Here is a 20,907-nt window from a genome sequence, read left to right as displayed (position 1 = left end):
ATATCACTGTAAAAATATATATAGTTCCTTTATTCAATAAAAAGTATCCAAATGAATGGAAAGAATGAGATGAAGAAGAACTATCCTATAAATAAACCATCCAACTATACTAAAAAAAAATAAAAAGGTCTATTCTTCATCATCATCTTCTTCGTATGCATCCACAATCAAGGTCGCACTAGGCCACAAACTAGGCACATTCAATAAAGTTCGATCCTTTTCCATATCATATACAGTACGTGGGAAGGGTGAATGAATAGTAAAACGATACTTATGTTGATATTCCGTAGGTGGAGATACAGGACTCGTTTGACCGCTTTTAATGAATGGATAGGCTTCTACGAATTGATATAATGTCTAAAAAAAAAAATAAAAGAAGAAGAAAAAAAAAGTATGAGAATAAAAGGAGTGAATATACAATTTATGATTTTTTACCTCGATGGTGTCTGTTTCCTTGAATTGACGTATCACACGGTCACCATTAGCAAGTCGAAAATTCAATTTGGTGACTTTTCCTTGATAATCTGGTCCAGGCTCTTCAGAGATGGTATGGCAGAGAGATTGGATATATTGTTCACGCTTCTTGATATATAGTTCATGTTCTTGACGTGCTTGATTTCGTTTTTCTTCTTCAAGTGCTTGAGCTTGACGTTCTTCTTGTGCTTTACGTTCCTATTAGTTTTTTTTTTTTTTTTTAAAAAAAAAAAATTAATTCAATGACATTTATTTACCATTATTATAATTTCTTTTTTTCTTTTTTTTTTCTTCATCTTTCTTCATTTTTTTTTTTTTTTTTTTTTTTTTTTTTTTTTTTTTTTTTTTTTTTTTTTACCTTTTCTTGATCCGCCTTCAAACTTTCCAGATAAGCTTGATCTTGTTCTTCTCGTAGTCGACGTTCCATATCTCTTTGATCACGTTCCATTTTCATTCGATTTAGAATAGAACCATGACGCCGGATGGTTGCTTCAAGACGTTGAATAAGAGTAGCAGGAGGCATGGGACCTTCCATACGATCAACTACTGACATTTTTGGAGTTGAGCTAGAGGAACCAGAATGTAATGCAATGACCGCCATAAATGGGAAGGTAGTAGCTTGTAATGTGCAACTGACTATAGATTAAAAAAAAAAAAAAAAAGATAAGAATTATTTCTTTCTATTTAATTAAGTTTACCTTGATATCCTTCCACTTGACCTACATTTCCACCCCATACAAGAATATCTTTAGATTGTAAAAAATGAATGAGATCTTGATTGGTCAATGTATTCCGACAAAAATGATCAGTATCATCATGTTCATCACTTTGTAATATGACTAAAAAAAATTTCAATTCTCGTCGAGCCTGTTCCAATGTTTGAGTATAACCTTCTTGACTGAATTCCACATGAGTTTCCCCATAGTTCTTTTCAAATTCTCGTAAAAATCGATGAGCTAATGACCGAGGGTCTTGGCGCTGTCGCGAAGTGTTGTTGGATGATTGTTGATTAGCTGTGATTGAACGTCTAGATAGTAATTTGTCTAAGGAGAGAGAGAGAGAGTTAGTTCAACTATAAAGATATATAAAAAATATTTTTTTTTTATTTTTTTTTTTTTTTTTTACTTACTTGCAAAGGATAATACTGTCCAAGTGAGATTCCAAGCAAGACCAAATGGCCACATCAATAAAGCCAATAGACTAGATCGAGTGGTTCTTCTTGAAGTCGTAGAAATACCTCTATAGGATGATGCTGCATTTGTAGAATTGGGAATAGAAGCAGTAGTAGAACTGGTAGCTGAAGTAGTAATAGATGGTTGGTTTGGTCGAGGAGGAGGTGTCGAAGATGATCTTTTAGATTCTTCTTGTGAGGTATCACTTGTTGGTGTGGATTCATAAAACATTTGTATCGATTTCTACCATTTTTTTTTTTTTAAAAAAAAAAAAAAAAAAAAAAAGAAGAAGAATGGAAAGAATATGAGCATAACATCTCAAAAAAAAAAAAAAAAAAAGATGAATATGATAAGGATTAACTTACTTCCAGATCCCACTGTTGTTTTTCAAGTAGAGCAATAGATGTCGTCAAGTCATTGGATTGAGTAATCACCTACCATATTTCATTTTTTTTTTTTTTGGAAGAAAAAAAGAAACTTAATAAAAAAAAAAAATGTTCTTCAAGTTCAATATTCTTTCTTACTTGAAATTTATCCAATACATTCTTTTGATTAGGTTCCAAATTATCAAGTATATCTGTCATCAGCCCTTATTGAAAGTTACAGAAAGAATACAAAGTATTGAAAAAGAAGAAGAAAAAAATATGAACCATATCATTTCTATCTTGCGTGGCAGATATTTTCATTGGCTGATATCTCAACGATCAACATTCAACCACCGCAAAAAAAAAAGGCAAACTATACATTGAGGGCGTTTTTGGGATTTTTCTTTCTTTTTTTTTTTCTTTACCTTCTTTTCTTTCGCTAAAAGCGTCTTGTTCTCTTGAAGAGTTAAATCGTCACTTGCGCAAAGCGATAAAAAACAAAGGTTAGAATTATATATAAAATGAATGGATGATGAAACGGATGGATGGATGGATGGATGGATGGATGAAAAAAAAACTGACTCTTATTTATTATTATTTTAGATCACCCAACATGAAATTCCTCGCTGCTTACCTCCTTTTGAATGCTGGTGGAAAGACCTCTCCTTCTGCTGACGATATCAAAAACCTTTTGAACACTGTCGGTATTGAAAACGATGAAGAACGTATTACCAGCTTGATTGCTGCTCTTTCTGAAAAGGATGTTGCTCAACTCATCGAAGAAGGAAAGGAAAAGCTTGCTTCTGTTCCTACTGGTGGTGCTGGTGCTGTTGCCTCTTCTGGTGCTGCTGGTGCTGGTGCTTCCGCTGAAGCTGCTGAAGAAGTCAAGGAAGAAGAAAAGGAAGAATCTGATGATGTAAGTCATAATAATGAAAAATATAAATTTGTTTATAATCACTAATAATATATTTTGTTATAGGACATGGGCTTTGGTCTTTTTGATTAGATAGTCAATCTTTTGTAGATGATTCTTTTTTTTTTATATAATCAAAATAAAAGTCCAATGATTTATTAGTATTCCTTTTTATTATTATTATTATTATTACATTCTATTGTTGTATTTAGCATAGATTGTTATGCAATTTCACTAGCCGACACCTGATATGAACATATAAAATCAGGGACCGGAGATGATTCTTCGAGGATTCGAATAGATGGAAGATCAGGGTCTATTATTGAATGTAATTGTATATAAAGATATTGATGATGATGACAGTCTACTTTATTGGGCTTAAGAACATTGAAGCAGTCTCCGCGTCACACACACACATATAGATATAACAAAAAAGAAACACCTCCGCTCGAAAGGACCAAGAAACCAAAAAAAAAAAAAAAAAAAAGTCGAGATTCCGCATTTCCCCTTTTCTTTTCTTTTCTTTTCCTTTTTCCTTTCTTTTTTTTATATCATTCCTTCCTTTATATATACATACATATATATCCTACTTTTGACAATGATAAACGAAGATGAAGTATTGAATTCTAGTGGTTTCTTAGATCCTAGTTCTTCGTCTTCAAGATATCTCATGGATACTTCAATGCAGTTTTCATCACCACTTTATGCTACACAATATGGAGTAGAAGAAGAAGAAGACCCTTGGGGGAGTATTGCAACATTTGACCCTGTGGCCGATATTCGACAACATCTTCAAGTAAACCAATCGACAGCTGCGGTGGATGAAGATATTCTCGAAGAAGGTATCACTGCTGCTAGTGTTTTAGGTAAGAAAAAAAAAAAAAGAAAAGAATTAAGGATATGAATTGGTTTAATTTTTTTTTTTTTTTAATAGTGGGTGTAGACTTGGCAGAAATCTTTGATACAGCTTATATTCGAGCAAATCCTATAGGAGATCGAGTTACTTTGGATTCTTTGGAGAAAATCATACGTTTGTCTAGTTTGACCCCCCGGACCATTGAAGAAGTAAGTGACAAGGCGTAGAATGAAAAAATAGACATGTTACAAAATAGCTTACTTGTCCGATTTTAGATCATATCATTGGTAGTGCCTTCAAACGCTTTGTATGTTACACGTAACGAATTCAATACAGCTTTGGCTTTAACTGCTTGTGCTCAGAAGAATATGGGTAAGTACTTTGGTTAATTAGAAAATTACATTTTATTCATATACTTTTATTCTAGAACTCTCCTTATTGAACGTTTACCAGCATAGAAATGGTAAGAAAAAAAAAATATTTTGACTACTATGACATCATATTGATTTACTGTTGTTTTTGCACATGTCAATAGATTTACCGATTCCTACACTAACAAATCTCGATGTATTGACTATTCAAAGAAACAGATCATCTTCTGGCGATATACCAACAAAAAACAGTATTCACAACATCAATACCAATAACAATAACAAAAATAATAATAAAAACACCAACAACAGCAACAATACCAATAATGCTGTGGTGGATGATCCATGGCGCATTTCCTCAACTGTTATACAATCAACAAATCCATCTACAGCTACCAATGGCAAACCAATGATACAAGTCAACGGCTCTACTACCATTGATTCATCCAATATACATCCTTCATCAAAGGCGGATACACTCGAATCCTTAGTAACAAACACTACCACAAACAATATCAACACAGGCATAGAAACATCACCCAATTCATTCACGGAATCCAAAACAATTACCAAGATGGATACTTCGGACTGGTTTAATAATCTCGATAATATCAAAATCATGGTAGCCCCTGAAAAAGAAGGATTTATTTTCAAGCATGTGAATTATATTGTGGAAAGTCAACAACGATCAAGCTTGGTACTTCGACGATACAGTGATTTTTTTTGGTTATGGGAAGTGTTATTGAAGCGATATCCTTGTCGATTGGTACCTCATTTGCCACCCAAGAAAATCAGTGGACGTACAGTGAAAAAAGAAAAAAACAATATCAAGAATAAAACAAAAAAAAAAAAAAAAAGAGAAATTTACTGATTATAACTATTATTATTTTATGCTTATCTAGGTGACGATGTCTTTTTGGAAGCAAGACGACAAGGTCTCTCGATTTTTATCAATTCTATTGCAAGACATCCTGTTTTAAAAAAAGATATTATTTTCAATACTTTCATCGCCGAACCATCTGTAAGTAAAACTATTATAAATGCGTTATTGTTACTCATTTTTTTATGATGAATAAGGAATTCCTTGCGTGGCGTCGTGGTAATCCTCCTGTGGTGGATGAAGAATTTATTCGTATTAACGATCAATTGAATCCTGATGAAATTTCTACATGCATTCCTCGTGATTTGGACAATCGATTGGAGCAAATTGAAAAAACCCTTCCTCAATTACTGGATTATTATCAATGTTTATATGATGGGATGAATAAGATGGCTCAACTTGGTCAATCTCAAACAATGGAATTAGAACGTTATAGTTCTACTTTAAAGTAAGTATAAAACATTTGTATACATTTCTGATCAATAATTATTATTATTATTATTGTTTATTTTCTGATCAATAATTATTATTATTATTGATTACTAGTGCCATGGGTTTGGTGGAAAAACAATGTTATATACCCGGTTGTCAAGCGTGTGGACATATGACTAGAGGATATGATGCTGTGGCCAAGTATATGCGACAAGCTGGATCTATTTTGAATCAAGAAGCTGATGATATTATATCTGGGATCATGGTTCATTTGAAACGACATCATGACACTTTATTGGCTTTCAAGGTGAAAAAAAAAAAAAAAAAAAAAAAACAAGTGAGTTGGAATGAGTGGACACTCATTTCTCATTATTTTCTCTCTCTCTCTTTTTTTTTTTTTTTTTTTTTTTTGATAGGATGTACTGGAGAGACGAAACAAATTAGCTGTGAACCAAATTGATACTCTTTCCGATCGAATTGCATCTAACAAGGCCAAAGTCAATCAACATCGTGGAGTACCTGGACTGGAAGCGGATGTTGCAAGATTAGATGAAGCAATCCATACTGTAAGTTGACATACAATCCAAGTAAAATATATATAATCCTTTTTTTTATAGGATCAAGAACGATTGACGTTCCAACAACGCCGAGCTTTATTCCTTCGATTCTGTCTGGCTAGTGAACTAACGTTTGTACATAAACAACAAGCCTTTGTATCTGTTCTTTATCAAAACTATGTCCATGAAAAACTTCAATACTCTCGACGCATTGTGGATAATTGGAAAGCTTTGGAAGTACTGACTTGTAATATGCCCGATCTTCAAGAATTTGAATGAATCAGTCAAGAAGTCAGATACCTTCATCTTGTTGTCGTCAATTACATTTTTTTTTTTTTTTAGTTATTGTTCTTTGTTTTTATTATTATTATTCCTCACATATTATCATTATTCTTACAAAACAAAAATATTTTTTATGTATACATCAATAGTCATAGGTCCCCCCTCTTCATTTTGTCTGCCCTTCATATCTTTTTTACATCTATTTTATATGCTCCAAGTTTACACTTTTTTTTTTGAACTTTATTGGATACCCAAATAAACAAAACTTATGGAACATCATATTCTGATCAAAGGAAAAAAAAAAGACCTCTCCAGTAAAACATTTGAATATCATCATACAGTAAGAGAAAGATTACTGCATCAAACGTCAGATTTGCTCTTTTGATGGATTATGATACAGTACTGACACCAGCAATTGATACAGCGTCATAACTCCAATAAGGTTTTAACCCCTTTTTTTTTGAAGTCGGAAACAGCAGCTAGCAAAGGTTCCATGTACAAATAATCATTCAAGATGGACCTGTTAACATATGTACTACACTATCAGTTTGCTTTTTTTTTTTTTCCTGCTTATAATGTCTTTCCTTTTTTGGCAGGTCCATATTTTGGTTCAGCATGGATGATATCTTTATCACCCTTCACATGATCACCTTCATCATTCACGACAATCTTTGCAAAGACGATAATATTATATGATAAGAAGATCATCCTCATCATCTGTCATTCAATATTTACTTTCCTATATTGACTTGGTTCTTTTTTTTTTTTTTTTTATCATCGTTCCCGGCAAAAAAAAAAGGTATCACATTTTTCAAGTAGTGTTCCAAAATGATTTCCAAAATGTTACGCTTTATTGTATCATAATGTGAGATAAAGAGCATTGGTATAACTAAATGATATATTAAATGAATGAAGAATACTATTCTAAAAGGAAGGGGTAACTAACTAATGAAATGGTAAAAAAAAAAAAAAAAATTACACATTGGGCTTGACAGCAAAATCCAACCACCATAAAGAACCATTCCGTCCACCATAGACCAATCCTGTAGAACCAATGGCCAATCTTGACTTCATAAAATTATATCCATCACTGTAATCATCATCATCCCTTGTGAATTCCGATTGAACATCTTCCATCCATGCGTGATCACCATGATATTGAACTCTCGCTGCCATTGTCCCATCCTTTTTGTAAATGGCAATATCTCCGTGTCGATTCACTGTACCGATGCGATCTTGGTAACTAGCCACATTCACAATTTCCAAGGATGTGAAACCTAAAGGCGTTGTCCGAATGGTCCGTTGCAATATCAATGGTTGGTTGAAATCAGGTTGCTGTGTTGGTGGCGTTTTCGATAAAAGACCTTGTTCCATTTTTTGTTTTATATATTGTTCCGTCCGCGCTTGACATGCATAACCATAATCATTATAAGAAGAATGACGCCGTATTCTTGTTAACCTCGGTAGAGATGAAGACGTTTCTTGGAACATACCACCGTTTGTCGCTATGGTAACAGCAGTATTATATCTTTTGTTTTTCGTTGATGACAAAAATCCAAAGGGTGATGAAAGACGTCTTTTAATACCATGCTGTTGTTGTTGTTGTTGTTGTTGTGATGGATGAGGTGCTGATGTTGATGGTTGTGGTGTAGGATTGCCTTCATCTGTTTCCTCTAATCTGTTGTTATAGGAAGAAGAGTTGGATGATGAGGAAGAAGGTGATGGTGTTGTTGTTTGTTCATCAATTGTCTCAGTAGTGATTTTTTGTTTGTGATGAGGTTGCCATGCATATTGATATAAACTTCTTGCTGTAAAAGGAGCCACTGAAAGACACAGTCCACCATCGTAATCGAGACTTGGGATACTACAAGGAGGAATTCGGAATGTTCTGACGTTCTTTTCATCCAAAATATCAAATACTTGAATAGTACCATCAACACTTGCTGTAATCAAATGATCGCCAGATATGTGTACACTATGAGGTTGATTGTCGAATGCCTATTAAATAAATAAATAGAAAAAAAAAGATCAATCATTTTTTTTTTTATCTGTAATTTTATTATCATACCTTATTAGATAATCGTACTCCTTTTCTCCATTTCCACACAAAAACGGCAGAAGGTTTTCGTCCCGAGACTGCAAAATAATCACGACTAAGGGAGATAGAATCTGGTACAAACCATGCATGTGTACCACCTTTGAGAACTTGAATTGGTTCGGTAGAATTCTTGGAGATATCGTAGAACATGCATTTTCTATCATTTTAATAAATTGATAGTCAGTCACTTGACGATCATCAAATAATAGATAAAATTGACTTACGATCCGTGCAACGCCACCGCCATAATATTGATTTCCGGTAAAAGATCAATACATTCTACTTTTGTCTGTTGTTGTTGTGGATCACCAAATTGCCATGTATGTCGTAATTTGAAACCATGTTGTTTATTTTCATAAAGTCGTACCATATTATCCTATCAAACATAATAAAGATTAGAATTTTTATTCATTACGATGATGATTATTATTATAGAATATATATATGTACTTACCTCCGATAATGCCGCCAGCATATTTTCTTTGAGTTTCACAGATAATATTCTACCACAATGTTGGTTGATCAAGTGTACTTGTTGTACAGCGCCCAGTTTCCAATTCAGTTTAGTCTGTAGTTGACAATATCTAGTTGGCCAAGATAGACGTGTTCGTCTTTGTCGTATTCGTTGTTGAATATCATTTTGTTCATCATTACATTGAAAGTCGTCAAATGAAAGATCAGTATGTTGTTGAGTAATAGCCAAACAGCGTGCTTTCCAGAGAGAAGAATCATGAGCTATTCTACACCATAGTCTACAAGTCTAAAAAGAAATAATAAGAAGAAGAGGTTTAGTTAGTGTTGATTACCCTTTTTTTTTTTCCCTTTGTACTACCATATCTATTCAATCGCCTCCTATTCTATCCTTTTTTTTTTTCTTTTTTCTTTTCTTCGTTCTTACCAGTTGAACTCGTACAAGATCTTCAAAGCAAAGAAGAGAAAATATATAAAGCGCAAGTTCATAAGGCAACCTTGTAAGAATATCATTTTGTTCTTGATATTCATATTGTTGTTGTTCTTCGTCTTCTTCCGGGACTAGTGATAGATTCCTATTAAAAAAAGAAAAGGTAAATAACCGAGTCGAGTTTAAAAGGTAACCCTTTACTGACATACACTTTCGAATTGGTGGATAGAAAGGAGAGTTTTCGTAAAGGTTTTACAAGCTTTTTTACTGAAGCTTTATGCACCATATTTTATAGTTTATGTATAAAAACAGGTATATAGAAGTCAAAAGAGTTAACAATAATAAAAAAAAAAGGAAAAAAAAAAATGAAAAAAAAGGGAAAGAAAAAGGAAAAAGATAAAAAAGAGTGAGAAAAAAGAAATCCCAACTCAGAGTGCGTGCCTTAATAAAAGTGCTTATTTTTTTTCCTTCTTGAGATAGTGTACCACGAGTAGAACATATGAGAATAACGTTGATGCATACAATCAAAGATCAAAAAATAAAAATAAAAATAAAAAAATAATAATAATAATCATACTACAGTATTACTATGATATCGAATATATAATATATATATATATATAAAAAGATATTTATTGATGATGAATAATATACAAATGTTTATAACTAAGTAAAGAAATAAATAAAAAGAGAAAAAAAAATAATATCAATCTATTCTATAACAATGAGTTCTTTCCATATACGTAAATACCATCTTGATCATCCGCCTGTTGAAGAGTAAGACCTTTGATTTCATTCAAATTGAATACTAAACTAATAATTCTTGCGCCACGATTATGAAGAGCCACGAGATCATCTGCAAATCGATCTGAATGATCAGGTAATAAAAACAGGACAATCACTGTCCATGGTAGTTCTTTTTCTTTGGTGTCACTAGTTGCTTTTTTGAGCGTTGTCAATAGATCGCCATGTTCAAACTTGACTCCATGTTGAGTATGATCTCCACCAAATACTTGATCAGCTAAACGTCTTGATTGTGAAATCAGTTCTTCATCCGTTTCTATTCCTAAAGCTTGACACCTATACTCTGAAGCGGCTGCTGTTACAAATCGTCCATCACCTGATCCAAGATCTACTAACCGATCTTGACTTGATACCTTTCCCATGGATAATGCTTTAAGGACTCGCGTGGCTGATGTTGGGCAAAACGGTGCCAAATTGTTGTCTTCGATACCTTCAACATATGCTGGAAAGGGATCTTGAGCTGCTGCATCATGAGCTTGGTCATCGGCAGTTTGGTATATTTGAAGAAAGGAAGAAGACATTTTTGTTCTATATTATTATATGTATATATAAAATAAAAAGTAAAGGAGAAAGAGCAACAACAACAAAAAAAAAAAAAAAAAAAGAAAAGAAAAAAAGAAAAAAAACAGTTCTGTCCATATTTGTTTTTAGGCATTATGAAATCTCCGCTATTATATTGCGATTCTCTGCAGTGTGATCAGGGTCATCTATACTAATGAAGTCGTATTGATCATCATCATCATCTAAAAAGACACTATAGTAAGGAAGTATTCTCTTTTTCTTACTTGCTTTTTCTAATAACTGATTGTATATTGATCACCCCACTTCTTATCATCTTATCACTCAAAACAATGTTCTTGTACAACCACACGCAAAAAAGATTATCTATATTTCCAAAAACATAGATATATATATATATATATATATATTTATTTATTCTTCAGTAACAAACATAAAATAAAAAGAATCATAAAGCTATGATTATAAACTAGCTAAATACAAAGTACCAACAACAGTTCCACCGATAACAGCGTAACCAGTCTTGTATACATCCTTGATATTGAGAAACTTGGTGGCATCCCATGCCTATTTTATTATTACATAAAATGTATTAGCGTTTATTATTATTATGATTATTATTATTTCTTACCAAATGTCTAATGCCATTCAAGCAGTGGAAAACAAAAGGAGTGGCAACGGTAACCTTAGCGAGGACCTTAGCAGCAACAGGGGCAGCGGCAGCAGCAGAGACCATACTAGCAGTATCAACAGTAATACCAAGAGAAGGAGCGGCAAGGTAACCCATAGCAGCCAAGTAGAAAGCTATCCCATATATATTAAAGAACATTAGAAATAAAAAAAAAAGATTGTTATCCATTTGTTCTATTCATTCTTATTAAAAACTTACCACCACCCACAGCGGCACCAGTGACTCTGTGTAAACCAGACATATACCAGGTAAGTTGGGGTTGATAGATCGTCAAGTGAGGAGAAACAGGTCGTACTTTACGTTGTTGGCGTAAGAGTTCAGATTCGGCATCAGGTGATTGAGCTTTGCTGATAGGTGAAACGTTGAAGTGTCTATTATATAGAAATGAAGAATTAGTTTTTTCTTTTTCCCTTATCTTTTCATACTACTTTATTTAATTCTAACCTCACACCCATAGGAGCAGCAGCAATGTTCTTGAAAACAACCTTGGAAGCAGTGTGATCTATTTCAAAGAGAAAAGAATAATGTTACTATTCACAATTATAAAAAATAATATTTGATCTTGATAATGGATGATATTTTACTTTGAGCTACAGTCTTGAGAATGGAACGAGTTGCCAACATGATTAAAAAAAAAAGAAGGAAGAGTGGGGAGAGTGTAGTTTAAAAATGAAAGAGTTAAAAAGAAAAGAAAAAAAGAAAAATTGACCCCACTTTGAATGGAGGGAAAAACAAAAAAGCGTAAGGGACCCCCCGCCACTTTGAACTGGCTACCAAATAACAAAAAAAAAAAAAAAAAAAAAGTGAATGATTTTGAATGTGCGTGTATGTGGGACGTCATGAAAAATGAATATGACTGGACGGCGTTTTAAAAAAGAATTGACGAGTGATCACTATAATATATATAAAGAGTATGTATTTACAATCAGGATTGTCACATGTACCAACACCATAATATGGCGATATCTTTCCTTTGATGGTAATCCTGATGATCTCTTGGTGAGATTCATATTACTGAGAAGTGATTTTTCCAAAGACCATTCATTCATCTATGTTGCGTTTTCCTTTTGTGTTGACGTAGATGCTTGGTTGTCGGATGAAAGAGTATTTTGTGAACGATGATAATGATGACTTAAAATAAATGACTCAAATGATGTGCAGAATATATATCATAAAGCCGTCGCTGATCCACAGTATCGCTCTTATGCTTGGAGGGTTTCTTTTTTTTTTTTTACATCCATCGATGATGGCAAAATTTTCAGTGGTGGCATTTTTCTTCCTTATTCTTCAGTCAATAACTATCAAGATATATATATATATATATATAAAAGATAGGGCAGTGATAACATCGATACAAATATTTGATTAAAAAAAGTTCCAGTACAGTGCCAGAGTGTTTATTATCAAGTAAATATAATATGTATGTAGGAGTGTAAAGATGTATGAATTGAAGATAATGAGAATGTAAAAAAGGAAAAAAAAAAACAAAGTTGGGATGATAATGAAGGAAAGGTAATGAAAAAAAAATGAAATGAATTGTATGCAAATAAAACAAGAATGATAAACGGTATAAAGTAAATACGTATATAACCAATGGGAACTAACATTTACTTGAATAGGGAGGAGGAGGAGTAGTGATATTTTGTCGAACCATCATCCATTCAGGTCGAGGGAGTTGCTTGCATTCCTTTTTGTATTCCAAATAGCAGGGGCATAAAAAGAATCCAGTAGGTCTTTTGGTAGGATCATCCAAATCATCACTATCCACAGTCGAATCATGTCTTGCAGCTTCATAGGAAGGTAAAGTAGCATGATCATCCTTAAGTCGACAATCTAATATGGTGATGGGTGTATCCAGATGAACCGATGTACGCAAAATACCTTTAGAACTATCTTCCACAGTTATCGTAGTGTTGTCATTATCTTGATCTTGTTCACGTTCTTGAGGAAAAGTAAGTTCAATGTTGATTTTCAAAAAATGAGAAAAATGCATTTCGTTGTAAGTAGTTGTATGATTGAGATTGATACAGTTGGGTAAAGTGAAGACAAATCGATACTGGAATGGAGTGGCAGTCAAAGGGATATGGGCGTTTTTGGTAGTAAGAGCACGTCGAAGGTTAACAGAATCAATATCATTGGGAGGAGCAAAAGATGATATAGAGGTATCAGCCATGTTTTGAGCACTGTTGAGAGGAAGCTTGTAATCATGCATTTCACCACGTCTAGCATCGAATTCAGGAAGTTGATACACTCTTCTTTCAGTCAAGAGGACAGAAACACTTTCCAAGTGGACATGTTTTCGGTGAGGAGATAAAATAAGTGTGATAGGAAACTGTGTACCAGAAGAAGCCATTGATTTTTCAATAAAAATAGTAGCATCATATTGAGGGAAACGCCTTTCTACCAAGATGGAAGGATTGGATAAAGAATGAGAAGTCAATGCTTGATCTGACCAAGAAAGAGCACGTAGTAACAGGATTTGTCTCCTACATCGAAGATTGACTGTACCCATACCAATACGAGTAACAGTACTAGATACATAATAATATACTTTGGCAAGTTCATCTTCAATAGTTTCAACAAGTCGATTAGGTAAAAGGAATTCAAAAGGCCAACGATGTAAACCTGCTGGTAATGTACGATCACTATCTTCAGGGAAGGATTGTAATATAATGTTTTGTTCATGAATAGTCTTTTCATGATATAGTTTGTTGTTACGAGGTCCAAGTCCTGAATAAATAAATAAAATGAAAATTTAGTTCCATTTTATTTTTCTATTTTTATTTTTTTATTTTTATTTTTTTTTTATTATCATATATGAATAGTACCTTCAGGCCATAACATGTGAGATTTACCAACTAGTTTCACCACTACAGAAGATGCCAATATAGGTTTTGATAACAACAATTCCACTTCACCTCGTACAACAGCAGTAGTAGGATCGGTTGCATGACCACGCAAAATAACCACTGGTTCTGCAAGTTCAATGGATAGTTGACGACCACCAGAGAAAAAAGGGACAGGCATTGAATTCAATGAACTTTTAAAAAGAAAAAGAAAAAAAAAATCGAAAGAGAAAAAAAAAAAAAAAAAAAAAAAAAAAAAAGAAGAAAAAAATTTTGGCATTCACCCTTTTGAAAGCTTCACATTGGCCAATGCAATCGGCGATTCAAAATTAATCAGGATGTCTCCCCTCCCCTTTTTCTATAAAAATAACTAATACGAAAACAAGAATTTTCCAGAAACCTTTCTTTTTTTTATTTATTTACTATTAAAAGAGAATGCAAGAAGAACTATAATATACAGATAATCAATCCTATTTTTTAGTTTACTATGGTGAATATCAATTGGTTTTCATTTCATTCATTATCATCTCTATTCAAGTCTAAAAACAAAGGATGTCTTTTTACTAACCTTTGTAACCAAGGAAAGTGAAAAAAAAAGGCGTGGGAAAGCGGAGATGAATGTCTTATAAAAGGGGATACTACAAAAGGGAAACAGCTTTCGGGATTTTCCTCCATTTAAAAGATCGGCCATCGTACAAGAAAATCATCTATTTTTTTTTTTTTTTTTTTTTTTTTTTACGGAGTAGTACGTGCACGAGGTTCATAGATGGTGTGATTTTATGAATAAATGTACAACTATTCAGTAGCACGTGCGAAAAAGTATTACTATGTTAGATATTTTAAGACCATGATTGAATAAGATGTAATGTTAATGACAGCCCTATATTGAATGTTCATGAAATATATATAAAAAAAAAGACACATCTTATCACAATAAACAAACTATCCATCCATCACATATCATCCATTCATCCATTCATCTCATCCATCGCATTCATCACATCCATACAGTGCGAGCATAAAAAATTGACAAATTTATTGATCACAAGATAGAGAGAGAGAGAGAGATATACATACTAGCTACAAAGTGAAGGAAAAAAGGTTTACAAAAGGAAAGCACCCGTCAGAGCAGCAACAGGAGAACCAGTAACACGTGTCAAACTCCAACCAACAGATGACATAGTTTCTGCAGAACCAGCTACATCCAAGTGAGAATATCCAATAGGTAAATCAGAACGAAGGCCATGATCTTCAAGTCCAGAAGCAATAAGCATGAAACCGGCAGGGTACTGATGGCCACGATCTGTCATAGTACTTGCTTTGTCATTGGCTTGCACAACATCTTCACTTGATCGTCCAGGTTGTACTACATCCACGTCCTCACGTCGTAAAGTAGAGATTTCAAAAGGATCTGCCAAAATATGTCCAGCATCATAGATACGTCGACTGACTCGATTCTTTCGTGCATAACCATTATCCATAGTAATACCATAACCACCATAAGCGCGCAAAGCATGACCAGTCAATGTCGCCACAGTGAATAAAAGAGATGGTTTATTGCCAGAAGGTTCTTGAGATTTAGCATGAGCAATAGCCTTTTCTTTGAATTCACATAATAAATCCGTCATCACCATACGACCTTCAGCATCAGTGTTGCCAACCAAAACTAGTAAAGAAATATAAAATAAAATAAAAATAAAAATAAGAAAAAAAATGAACATTGTCCCTTCCTCTCTCTCTTTTTTTTTTTTTTATTTTTAATACCTCGGTTTCCATTTCGGGAGCAAATGATTTCATCACTCACATAAGCATCAGGGCCAATGGAATTACGAACGAGAGCTAAACCAGCAGTAACATTTACTCCTTTAGGTTGCAAGAGTTCAATCGTCTTGAATAAACCAGCCACAGCAGCAGCACCACATTTGTCACGGGACATGCCTATTTAAGAATAAAAATATCATCATTATCATTGAATACGTTGTCATACACCTGATTCTTTCTTCATGATTTACCTCTCATATGTCCACTGCACTTGATATCAGCGCCTCCGGTATCATAAGTCACTCCCTTTCCCACAAAGTAAAGACTATGAAAGTCATAAAAAAAATGATTGGCTTTTTTTTTTTTTCTAAAAAATATATATTTTTATAAAGACTTACTTTTCCTTGACATTTGATTGATCAGAGGACTTGTATTCAAAGTGTACAAAGCGAGGATGGTGTCTTGGTACTATTAAAAGAAAAGAATTAGTTCACATTTGTATATAATGTTCAACTTCTTGTATAATTTAATGATTACCTACTAAACTGGCACGAGAGACAGCATGTGCCAAAGGATATTCCTTTTTAATAGTATCGATATCATCAATCACAGTCATCTTGATATTATTGGCATTTTTGAAAGTAGATTCCAAGTACTTGACAATTTGAATGGGTGACATTTGTTCAGGATCAGGAGAACCAATATCTAATACATCATCATATTATGAGTCCCATTATATCTATATATATATCTATATCTATGTATGTAGATGATTGGTACTTTACCTTTGGCAACACGGCGACCTTGTTCAATAGCTTCTACCTTTTGAATCAAAGTAATGGTATCTTGTTGTAAAGAATCGACAACAAAACCTAATTGTTCAAAGTTCTTGATAGACGTGTTTTTCTTTGCATGATAATCACGGACATCGATAGGTTCATAAGCGGCTTCCAAGAAACCAAGCATAGTGACTTCTAAATAATGTTGATAATCATTGGTTTGTTCATCAAAAGTCCAATTTAAAGAAGGTTGAGATTCTGGTGTAGGAGGATCAGCAAAACAGATTAAAGGCTTGACAAAACCAGCTTCCAATGCACGTTTACCACCTTCAAAGGCAGCATCTATTAGTTTTATGTATAAAAAAAAAAAAAAAAAAAAAAAAAAAAAAAAAAAAAAGGCGATGAATAAATATAATATATATATATATTTGGTTTTTACCTTTGAAACGACGAGCATCATCAATATCAGAAGAAATAGAACCAGTAGGAACAAGAAGTAAACGAGAGAATGGTTTTTGATCTTGAGGACAAATGACTTGAATAGTTTTACCAAAGGATTGATCAAGTTCTAAATAATGTTGAAGACTAGGTATCACTTTGGGGAGCTTAGACTTTTCGGAAAAGAGAATGACTAAACTATCATAGTTGGTTGTATTGATATTCAACACTTCAGTCAAGTTATTCTTGGTATCAATAATATTCAATTGAGGAAGGACCATGTTACAAAAAAAAAAAAAAAGAATAAGAAAAAGGAAAGAAAGAATAGAAAAAGGAAAAAACTTTTCTTTTTTAAACTTTTTCGGAGATGTCTGTGACTATATAAAAATTTCCTTTACATAGTTTAATATTCTAAAGAATCAAAGAGTTATTATGTTATATCAATCATATAAAGAAAGATTCATTCATTCTTAATAATGATTCATCTTGGTTTAATTGAATATATAAACAAGATTATATGTATACTTGTATATATCAACATACTAACAATTCATTCATTTTTGTGTACATCGGTGCTTTTATTTTTCTTATATGGACCCTGTCGCTGATAGAAATCATCTTGATCATTTATTTTTACCAGATACAGTTAAAATTCAGTGTTTTTCTATACTAAATTTCTATTATTATTATTCATTAAAGAGGCTCTTCTAACTACTAGTTACACAAAAGAACATCGTCTTTCCCACGATAATACTACTCTCTTTTGTAAAAGATACTTTCTTACATGCAGCATTTTTTAAAAATAGAAATCTAATACAGAATCAAGATTTCTGTAAAAAAATAAAAAAATAAAAAAATAAAAATAAAAAGAAATCGATTCTACACCTACAAAAAAAAAAAAGAAAGAGTTTTATGCTTACATTCTATTTCGCATGATTGAATGTTCAACTGGACCCTGTCTTTTTTTTTTTTAATTCAATTTCTTAAACTACCGCAGTATTCATATCTGTATATATTACCCCAACCCCTTTATATTACCCCTAATACTACCTCTTGAATGTCAATAAAAGTCATCATGGATGACTCACCATTGGATCATATTTCGCAGTAATAATCTATCAACGTGAGCTTCTATTTTCAATCTCAGCAAATGGCATAAGACATAAGAAATCGTTTTTTTTTTCTCTCTTTATCCCACTTTTTCCTCTTTTTTTTTTTTCAACTCACTTTTTAATCTATTTCATATTCTTCTTTTTCTTCTTCTTATACTTAAATACATTAAATAAATGACGGTAAAAGACGAACAAAACTTGGAAGTTACTAGCAAACTTGAAGATCGTCTTGCCTCTGTTTCCTTATCGCCAACACAAAATAGTCCCGACCAAAACGACATTTCTGACGATGAAGATTTTGACTTTGTTAAACAACGTTCTCTTAAAGTAAGATCCATAAAAAAAAAAAAGATTAATATAAGTTTACATTATAATATTATATACATTGATTTTTTTTTTTGAAGACTCGTTTACTGGAGAGTACAGCAGATGACTTTGCATTCTTGCGACAGACTTTGGCAAAACGAATCACTGATGGTGGTGGAGAAACTCTATTTGAACTAGGTCACGAAGGTAAATAAAATTGAAAATGGATTTCTTTTATCTATACTTATATATAAATATATTATTGACAGACGATGGTACTCCTATGCAGTTGACGAAAGAAGAATATGATACATGTTTACGGACAATGGATAGTATAGCGAAAGAATTACAGGCTGATTATATAGATATCGACACTTTGGTGACCACGGATGACAAGCAAAACGATAAAAAGAAAGATAATAAATGTGGCCACCTGATGATTCGAAAAAAGCCAACATCAGTGGAAGATCTCCTTGAAATTCGTGTTGCTGTGGTTGGGAATGTGGTAAATAAATTAAAAAAAAAAAAGACGGGTTTGATTAGACCATGATATTAAAATGATCCCTTTTTTTTTATTTATTTATTTGTTTAGGATGCTGGTAAATCAACTTTATTAGGTGTTTTGACCAAAGGAATCTTGGATGATGGACGAGGGAAGGCACGTGTGAATTTGTTTAGGTAAAAAAAAAAAAAAAAAAAAAAAAAAAAAAAAAAAAAAAAAAGAAGAAGATAGAGCTTGTCATGACAGTGTGATGATGACTTTTTTTTTTCTTTTTTTTTTTTTCTTATTTCTGGAAAAATAGACATCCACATGAAATAGAATCAGGGCGAACATCAAGTGTTGGTGGTGAGATCTTGGGATTCGATTCGAAATCAAATACAATTGTACATCCTGGAAATACTGGACGGAAATTGACTTGGGAAGAAGTTTGCACAAAAGCCTCAAAATTACTTAGTTTTGTTGATCTTGCAGGACATGAAAAATATTTGAAGGTAATAAAAAAAAAGATCATACTAAAGAGATTGAATACTAATAGACTTTTTTTTTTACTTTGGGTGATAAAGACAACGGTGTTTGGTATGACAGGCAATTTTCCAGATTTTGTCATGTTGATGGTTGGTGGTAATGCAGGTGTGATCGGAATGGCAAAAGAACATTTGGGATTGGCTTTGTCTCTTGGTATACCTTTATTTGTCGTAGTCACCAAAATTGATCGCACTCCTCCTAATATATTGGCTGATACTATCAAGAATCTACGATCTATATTGAAATCAAAATCTTGTCAAAAATTCCCTTTACTGGTGAAAACAAATGATGATGTGGTCAATAGTGCGGTAAGATCAAAAAAAAAAAAAAAAGATAGATTAAATAGAATTGATCGTTTTTATTTATTTTCATTTATATATAGCAACATTTTGTTAGTGCTCGTTTATGTCCTATATTTCAAATCAGTAATGTGACAGGTGAAGGTTTGGATTTATTACGAAATTACCTTAACATTCTACCATCCATGACGAAATACGATACTACAGAATCATTTCATTATGAAGTCAACGAAACATATTCAGTCCCTTTTGTTGGAACAGTGGTCAGTGGTATTATCAAGACTGGCATCATTCATGTTGGGGATAAGGTATTATTTGGGCCGGATCATTCTGGACAATTTATGGTGACAACGATCAAAGGAATACATCGAAAACGAGTAGCAGTACCAGTGGCCAAGGCAGGACAAAGTGTGACATTTGCATTAAAAAATGTACGAAGGAAAATGATTCGAAAAGGTATGGTCTTATTGGCGTACGACAAGGATAAACCCATACCCAAAGTGTCTAGACGATTTGAAGCGGAAATACGTATATTATATCATTCAACAACTATTAAGCAAAAATATCAAGCCATGGTCCATTGTGGTTCTGTACGACAAACAGCAAGTATTATCAATTTGGAAAACAGAGTACTTCGAACCGGTGATAAAGCAGTTGTGGTAATAAACAATATAAAATTAATAAAAAAAAAGGGGTATCATTCTTTTAACCTTTTTTTATTTACTCTTAGCAATTCGAATTTGTTCGCCATCCTGAATATTTATGTGAAGGTTCAAAACTGGTAAAGATGAATTATAATAAAGAAAACGTATCTTTTTTTTTTGAATTCCTAACCTTTTTATATCTATAGATATTCCGTGAAGGAAGAACAAAAGGGAAAGGAACTGTGCTTCGTGTTCTCACTGACGATTAAAATATCATCATAATAGGAAATTGATAGTGTAGCAATTTTTTTTTTTTTTTGATGATCGCCTATCTGGGAAATAAAAATTTCATTTTGGTTCTCTATCTACTTTTTTTTTCC

The 20,907-nt window shown here is 32.9% G+C and overlaps 10 protein-coding genes across 10 annotated transcripts; 3 read left to right on the top strand and 7 right to left on the bottom strand.

The window, feature by feature from the left end:
• Positions 1–129: 129 nt before the first annotated feature.
• BX664DRAFT_254298 (uncharacterized protein) lies at positions 130–1,245 on the bottom strand (the record flags this gene model as incomplete). Its single annotated transcript, XM_051540361.1, has 4 exons — positions 130–357; positions 436–672; positions 833–1,110; positions 1,173–1,245. Coding segments are annotated over 4 exons (816 nt in total), but the record flags the coding sequence as incomplete, so codon positions are not given.
• Positions 1,246–2,430: 1,185 nt separating this feature from the next.
• Positions 2,431–3,103, top strand: BX664DRAFT_376922 (ribosomal protein, large P2). The gene is made up of 2 exons (XM_051548742.1): positions 2,431–2,927; positions 2,991–3,103. Exons 1-2 carry the CDS (start codon positions 2,541–2,543, stop codon positions 3,015–3,017), a joined length of 414 nt encoding a protein of 137 aa, XP_051404033.1. The 5' UTR covers positions 2,431–2,540; the 3' UTR covers positions 3,018–3,103.
• A 339-nt stretch (positions 3,104–3,442) lies between these two features.
• Positions 3,443–6,653, top strand: BX664DRAFT_287943 (uncharacterized protein). The gene is made up of 10 exons (XM_051541775.1): positions 3,443–3,790; positions 3,859–3,989; positions 4,056–4,152; positions 4,208–4,243; positions 4,316–4,951; positions 5,054–5,172; positions 5,229–5,479; positions 5,578–5,770; positions 5,880–6,029; positions 6,081–6,653. Exons 1-10 carry the CDS (start codon positions 3,523–3,525, stop codon positions 6,297–6,299), a joined length of 2,100 nt encoding a protein of 699 aa, XP_051404032.1. The 5' UTR covers positions 3,443–3,522; the 3' UTR covers positions 6,300–6,653.
• Positions 6,654–8,364: 1,711 nt separating this feature from the next.
• BX664DRAFT_254845 (uncharacterized protein) lies at positions 8,365–8,770 on the bottom strand (the record flags this gene model as incomplete). Its single annotated transcript, XM_051540387.1, has 2 exons — positions 8,365–8,557; positions 8,625–8,770. 2 exons carry the CDS (start codon positions 8,768–8,770, stop codon positions 8,365–8,367), a joined length of 339 nt encoding a protein of 112 aa, XP_051404031.1.
• BX664DRAFT_109 (uncharacterized protein) lies at positions 8,475–9,805 on the bottom strand. The gene is made up of 3 exons (XM_051539692.1): positions 9,299–9,805; positions 8,625–9,160; positions 8,475–8,557 (listed from the first exon to the last, which is right to left on the bottom strand). Exons 1-2 carry the CDS (start codon positions 9,506–9,508, stop codon positions 8,780–8,782), a joined length of 591 nt encoding a protein of 196 aa, XP_051404030.1. The 5' UTR covers positions 9,509–9,805; the 3' UTR covers positions 8,475–8,557; positions 8,625–8,779.
• Positions 9,806–9,954: 149 nt separating this feature from the next.
• On the bottom strand, positions 9,955–10,687 carry BX664DRAFT_318745 (uncharacterized protein). Its single transcript, XM_051542811.1, has one exon. The coding sequence runs from the start codon at positions 10,624–10,626 to the stop codon at positions 10,018–10,020; it is 609 nt and encodes a 202-aa protein (XP_051404029.1). The 5' UTR covers positions 10,627–10,687; the 3' UTR covers positions 9,955–10,017.
• A 325-nt stretch (positions 10,688–11,012) lies between these two features.
• Positions 11,013–12,106, bottom strand: BX664DRAFT_318743 (succinate dehydrogenase cytochrome b560 subunit). The gene is made up of 5 exons (XM_051542810.1): positions 11,900–12,106; positions 11,760–11,817; positions 11,514–11,686; positions 11,256–11,428; positions 11,013–11,191 (listed from the first exon to the last, which is right to left on the bottom strand). The coding sequence occupies exons 1-5, from the start codon at positions 11,937–11,939 to the stop codon at positions 11,087–11,089; spliced, it is 549 nt and encodes a 182-aa protein (XP_051404028.1). The 5' UTR covers positions 11,940–12,106; the 3' UTR covers positions 11,013–11,086.
• A 569-nt stretch (positions 12,107–12,675) lies between these two features.
• Positions 12,676–14,400, bottom strand: BX664DRAFT_318740 (uncharacterized protein). The gene is made up of 2 exons (XM_051542809.1): positions 14,144–14,400; positions 12,676–14,045 (listed from the first exon to the last, which is right to left on the bottom strand). The coding sequence occupies exons 1-2, from the start codon at positions 14,340–14,342 to the stop codon at positions 12,916–12,918; spliced, it is 1,329 nt and encodes a 442-aa protein (XP_051404027.1). The 5' UTR covers positions 14,343–14,400; the 3' UTR covers positions 12,676–12,915.
• Positions 14,401–15,172: 772 nt separating this feature from the next.
• Positions 15,173–17,425, bottom strand: BX664DRAFT_287936 (uncharacterized protein). The gene is made up of 7 exons (XM_051541774.1): positions 17,141–17,425; positions 16,708–17,043; positions 16,460–16,627; positions 16,321–16,390; positions 16,174–16,247; positions 15,926–16,099; positions 15,173–15,827 (listed from the first exon to the last, which is right to left on the bottom strand). The coding sequence occupies exons 1-7, from the start codon at positions 17,418–17,420 to the stop codon at positions 15,265–15,267; spliced, it is 1,665 nt and encodes a 554-aa protein (XP_051404026.1). The 5' UTR covers positions 17,421–17,425; the 3' UTR covers positions 15,173–15,264.
• A 1,259-nt stretch (positions 17,426–18,684) lies between these two features.
• On the top strand, positions 18,685–20,902 carry BX664DRAFT_10 (P-loop containing nucleoside triphosphate hydrolase protein). The gene is made up of 8 exons (XM_051539660.1): positions 18,685–18,764; positions 18,827–19,062; positions 19,150–19,235; positions 19,361–19,550; positions 19,623–19,892; positions 19,967–20,542; positions 20,614–20,664; positions 20,734–20,902. Exons 2-8 carry the CDS (start codon positions 18,841–18,843, stop codon positions 20,794–20,796), a joined length of 1,458 nt encoding a protein of 485 aa, XP_051404025.1. The 5' UTR covers positions 18,685–18,764; positions 18,827–18,840; the 3' UTR covers positions 20,797–20,902.
• The last annotated feature ends 5 nt before the right edge of the window (positions 20,903–20,907 follow it).

Source organism: Halteromyces radiatus, assembly GCF_025201355.1.
Source record: "Halteromyces radiatus strain CBS 162.75 chromosome Unknown BX664scaffold_1, whole genome shotgun sequence".
NCBI classification, from domain to species: domain Eukaryota; kingdom Fungi; phylum Mucoromycota; class Mucoromycetes; order Mucorales; family Cunninghamellaceae; genus Halteromyces; species Halteromyces radiatus.
Note: the sequence above shows the minus strand (reverse complement) of the source record. Positions and strands in the feature narration are given on the sequence as shown.

Bases quoted from the DNA above. Each gene is read 5' to 3' on its own strand.
- BX664DRAFT_318743 (XM_051542810.1), bottom strand. From the start codon at position 11,939: ATGTTGGCAACTCGTTCCATTCTCAAGACTGTAGCTCAAA. The intron at 11,818-11,899 runs GTAAAATATCAT...TCTTTGAAATAG, and splicing joins TCTCAAGACTGTAGCTCAAA to ATCACACTGCTTCCAAGGTT. The intron at 11,687-11,759 runs GTTAGAATTAAA...TCTATATAATAG, and splicing joins GCTGCTCCTATGGGTGTGAG to ACACTTCAACGTTTCACCTA.
- BX664DRAFT_318740 (XM_051542809.1), bottom strand. From the start codon at position 14,342: ATGCCTGTCCCTTTTTTCTCTGGTGGTCGTCAACTATCCATTGAACTT. The intron at 14,046-14,143 runs GTACTATTCATA...TTATTTATTCAG, and splicing joins TCACATGTTATGGCCTGAAG to GACTTGGACCTCGTAACAAC.
- BX664DRAFT_287936 (XM_051541774.1), bottom strand. From the start codon at position 17,420: ATGGTCCTTCCTCAATTGAATATTATTGATACCAAGAATAACTTGACT. The intron at 16,391-16,459 runs GTAATCATTAAA...TTCTTTTAATAG, and splicing joins CTCTCGTGCCAGTTTAGTAG to TACCAAGACACCATCCTCGC. The intron at 16,248-16,320 runs GTAAGTCTTTAT...TGACTTTCATAG, and splicing joins CAATCAAATGTCAAGGAAAA to TCTTTACTTTGTGGGAAAGG.
- BX664DRAFT_109 (XM_051539692.1), bottom strand. From the start codon at position 9,508: ATGTCAGTAAAGGGTTACCTTTTAAACTCGACTCGGTTATTTACCTTT. The intron at 9,161-9,298 runs GTAAGAACGAAG...ATTTCTTTTTAG, and splicing joins ATCTTGTACGAGTTCAACTG to ACTTGTAGACTATGGTGTAG.
- BX664DRAFT_10 (XM_051539660.1), top strand. From the start codon at position 18,841: ATGCAGTTGACGAAAGAAGAATATGATACATGTTTACGGACAATGGAT. The intron at 19,236-19,360 runs GTAAAAAAAAAA...CTGGAAAAATAG, and splicing joins GCACGTGTGAATTTGTTTAG to ACATCCACATGAAATAGAAT. The intron at 20,665-20,733 runs GTAAAGATGAAT...TTATATCTATAG, and splicing joins TATGTGAAGGTTCAAAACTG to ATATTCCGTGAAGGAAGAAC.
- BX664DRAFT_318745 (XM_051542811.1), bottom strand. From the start codon at position 10,626: ATGTCTTCTTCCTTTCTTCAAATATACCAAACTGCCGATGACCAAGCT.
- BX664DRAFT_287943 (XM_051541775.1), top strand. From the start codon at position 3,523: ATGATAAACGAAGATGAAGTATTGAATTCTAGTGGTTTCTTAGATCCT. The intron at 4,952-5,053 runs GTACAGTGAAAA...ATGCTTATCTAG, and splicing joins ACCCAAGAAAATCAGTGGAC to GTGACGATGTCTTTTTGGAA. The intron at 5,173-5,228 runs GTAAGTAAAACT...ATGATGAATAAG, and splicing joins CTTTCATCGCCGAACCATCT to GAATTCCTTGCGTGGCGTCG.
- BX664DRAFT_376922 (XM_051548742.1), top strand. From the start codon at position 2,541: ATGATGAAACGGATGGATGGATGGATGGATGGATGGATGAAAAAAAAA. The intron at 2,928-2,990 runs GTAAGTCATAAT...ATTTTGTTATAG, and splicing joins AAAAGGAAGAATCTGATGAT to GACATGGGCTTTGGTCTTTT.